Raw genomic sequence first — 3,470 nt, forward strand, 5'->3', positions numbered from 1 at the left:
ACAGTATTGAATGTGCTTTTGGAAAATACGATAAGTTAAAAATAAGTAGGTAGAAAAAACATAGTAAGCTCTCACATATGTTGAAGTACATGCTTTTTGCATTTGTACATTGCAAATACTCAGGAAAATTTAAAAAAAAAATACATGGGAAAATGAACAAAATGAAAAAAAAATCACTTTTTCCCCCCCAGGGAAAGAAAACAGGAGTGGAGATGAAAAAAGAAATTTAGGTTTTTCCATTATCTTATATCTTAAATATTTTATATGGTATAAGGAATGATATCTTTTCTATGACAAATATTTTAAAAAATCAAAACCAGTATCAAAAAGACACAGCCAATCACTTTTGTTCAGTCATGGGCTTATAAATTAAAATCAATCCATTACATAACAATGTAAAGTGTCAAAGATATCTATTAAAAGTATTCTTGTTATTAATTAGAAGGTCTCATGACCAGTAACCCTACTGGGTAAAAAAAGGAAAAAAAAATCTCAACATAGACCTAATTCTTTGCACTTCCAACTTCGTGTCATCTGTGATGGCAACAGGAGACAGCATCAGAACTCATGGGTAATGCAGTTAATTAGCGCTCATTCTAATTAGTCAATTGTAAACATGCACAAAAATGCAAGACCCATATAAGTACATTTGAACTTGTGCTTACCAGATGGAGAGAAGACTGCCTGCCATTCAGCAACACACTGGAAACCAGACCAATAGCAATGTTTAAACAGGAATTTTTATCCCGTTGGACAAAAGGTCCAGCTTTTAACTTCTCTTCCTATGTGAGAAAGTGCCCTTTATTAAGCTCATTTTTATCCTCGGTTTTTAAATAATTGACCCTTATAATCAGGGAAACTTGATTCTTCTTAGGTAAGTGAATTTCTTCCAAACCTCTATGCATCTACTGTAAGCTTCCCAGTGTCATTCCAGCTTTCTTGTTATGTCTAAGTAGGTAAATTTATTTCACTTCTTTGCATTCCACGTTCCTTCAGGAAAATAAGATAGCATTGTATTTCAATTTTGTTTATTAGTTTACATAGGACGCATATGTCTTTATTGAAGAAAAATACATGCATCATAATAAATAATACATACATATTTCTAGGATTTTATTGGCTTTTAAAATAAAGCTCACACAGTATCTTCTTAAAACCTTTTTATCAGTATTAGTTATTCTATTATAACCTTGATTACGTGGAAGATATGTACTAGTATCTTAGTCTTCACCATTGTCACAGAAAAAAAAAGACAAAGATAATTTTTAGCTCTACCCATCTTTTTCCTCCCCATTTACCTATGTTATAACAGGATAGAGAGAATTAAAGGGAGAATAATCTCTCAGTTATCCGTACTGACTCTTCAAATACACCAAGAACACAGTTCACATTGAACCGAAGCCATTTTCCAAGAATGAGCAAACAAATTACTTTATTGTATTCCAAATTTCTCTGCTACTTTTTAACCTATTCAAGCAAAGTCAAAAAATCCCTAATTTATGGATATGGGAGGTAATATGTGTCTGTTTTATGTCCTTGCACAGTGAAATAAAGTTCTCAGGCACCAATCTGAGTGGCTGTGCAGGGCTGCCTTTGCAAGCAAGGCACCAGCAGCTGAATCCTGCACGTAGCTTTTGTTTATTTATTTATTTTTATTTTGTCAGAAAAGCAAGGACAGATGCCTCCAAGCATGGGAGGGGAGGACAAAGAGATGGCAAATACCCTGAAGCCTTAAAGAAGGCTTGCACTCTCCCCTATGCATAGGCACTCAGGGAGTCAGACATGGATAAGGGAGGAGAGGGAACTTTGTGCTACCAAAGGTGCAGAAAAGGGGGGCCTGGGGGACTGAGGGACTATGAAAGACACATTCTTTCATAATTCCTAACTTATGCCCTGCCCCTGGGATCTTGGGATCCTGCATCTACTGGGCCATTGTGTTCAATAGCCCAAGAACAGGAACTGTGCTGACATTTCAGCTGCTTCCACAATCACTCCTTAGGGCTTACAATATATTCTCTAAGAATAACTCTAAAACGTTATGCATAAATTTTAGGCTCTCCCATGAAAAAATATTCTAATCTGCTTTATTGACTATCTTAATATATTTTTTCTACATGCATTGAAGAAATTATAGTTTGCAAGATATGCTTTACCCCAGGAAAAACTTCACAATCAGTGAATAACAAAACCAGCAAAGAGTCAGATTCTAAGATTCAAGAATATTTTTCTTGTTTCAAAAAAAAAATCATCATGCCTGAGAAATTAACCAATGTGACCCTAATAACAACATTCTTGCTCATGGGATTCCCTGAGGATCAGGTGCTACAGAGACTTTATGCTGCTTTCTTCTCCCTGGTTTACCTGGTGGCGCTGATGGGGAACGTCCTCATTATCACCCTCACCACCATTGACCAGCATCTCCAAACCCCCATGTACTTCTTCCTGAAGAATTTGTCTTTGATTGATATCTGTTACATCTCTGTCACTGTCCCCAAATCCGTCATGAACTCTCTGACCAACAGCCATTCCATCTCCTTCGTGGGATGTGCCTCACAGGTTTTCCTTCTTGTTTTCTTTGCTGGCACAGAGTTTGCCCTCCTTCTGGTGATGTCCTATGATCGCTATGCAGCCATCTGCTGTCCTCTGCACTATGAGGCCCTCATGAATAGAGGTGCCTGTGTGCAGATGGTGAGAGCATCATGGTTCAATGGGTGTGTCTATGGATCCATCCATGTAGCAGGCACATTTTCTGTCCATTTCTGTGGTTCCAACATAGTGCATCAGTTCTTCTGTGACATTCCATCATTGCTCATGCTTGCTTGTTCTGGGGAGCAGATTCTAGAATATGTGTTTATTATTGTTAGTTTTTGTTTTGCTTTTGTAATTTTTACTTTCATGGTTGCTTCCTATGCTTATGTTGTGTCCACTGTCCTAAGAATCCCTTCTTCACAAGGCAGGTTTAAAACCTTTTCCACCTGCATGCCCCATCTCACTGTGGTAACCTTGTTCCTCTCTTCTGGATGTATTGCATATTTAGGTTTAAGCACAAAATCCTCATCATCACTGAACCTCTTTATGTCTATATTATATTCTCTGTTACCTCCCAGCCTGAATCCTGTCATTTACAGCTTGAGAAATAGGGACATGAAAGTGGCCCTTGGAAAAAAAAAAAATTTATGAAAAAAATGACACCAAATATATAAATATTCAAAATATCCATGACTCTGATCCTCACTAATGTGTATCAAATTATTGGTTTATACAATTAAGTTGATAATCACAAATAAAAATTCTTTCAAATACAAATTCAAATAATTTTGAATTATTGGGTTTATACAACTTGTTGTTAAATCTTTAGATACGTATTGTAACAATAGTGCTGCTCCATAGGATGCTACATTTTAAGGCAAGATGGGCCTGAATGTCAGTGGACAGTCTTGGCAATTTCCAATTCAGGGAAAATGTTCCAA

General features: G+C 36.6%; 1 protein-coding gene across 1 annotated transcript; it reads left to right on the top strand.

Annotated features, from left to right (window-relative positions):
* The first annotated feature begins 2,233 nt into the window (after positions 1-2,233).
* LOC118018630 (olfactory receptor 14A16-like) lies at positions 2,234-3,180 on the top strand. The gene has a single exon (XM_035017673.1). It carries the CDS (start codon positions 2,251-2,253, stop codon positions 3,178-3,180), a length of 930 nt encoding a protein of 309 aa, XP_034873564.1. The 5' UTR covers positions 2,234-2,250.
* The last annotated feature ends 290 nt before the right edge of the window (positions 3,181-3,470 follow it).

The sequence above is a fragment of the Mirounga leonina genome, unplaced genomic scaffold, assembly GCF_011800145.1.
Source record: "Mirounga leonina isolate KUSES-001 unplaced genomic scaffold, KU_Mleo_1.0 Mir_100603, whole genome shotgun sequence".
Taxonomy (NCBI): domain Eukaryota; kingdom Metazoa; phylum Chordata; class Mammalia; order Carnivora; family Phocidae; genus Mirounga; species Mirounga leonina.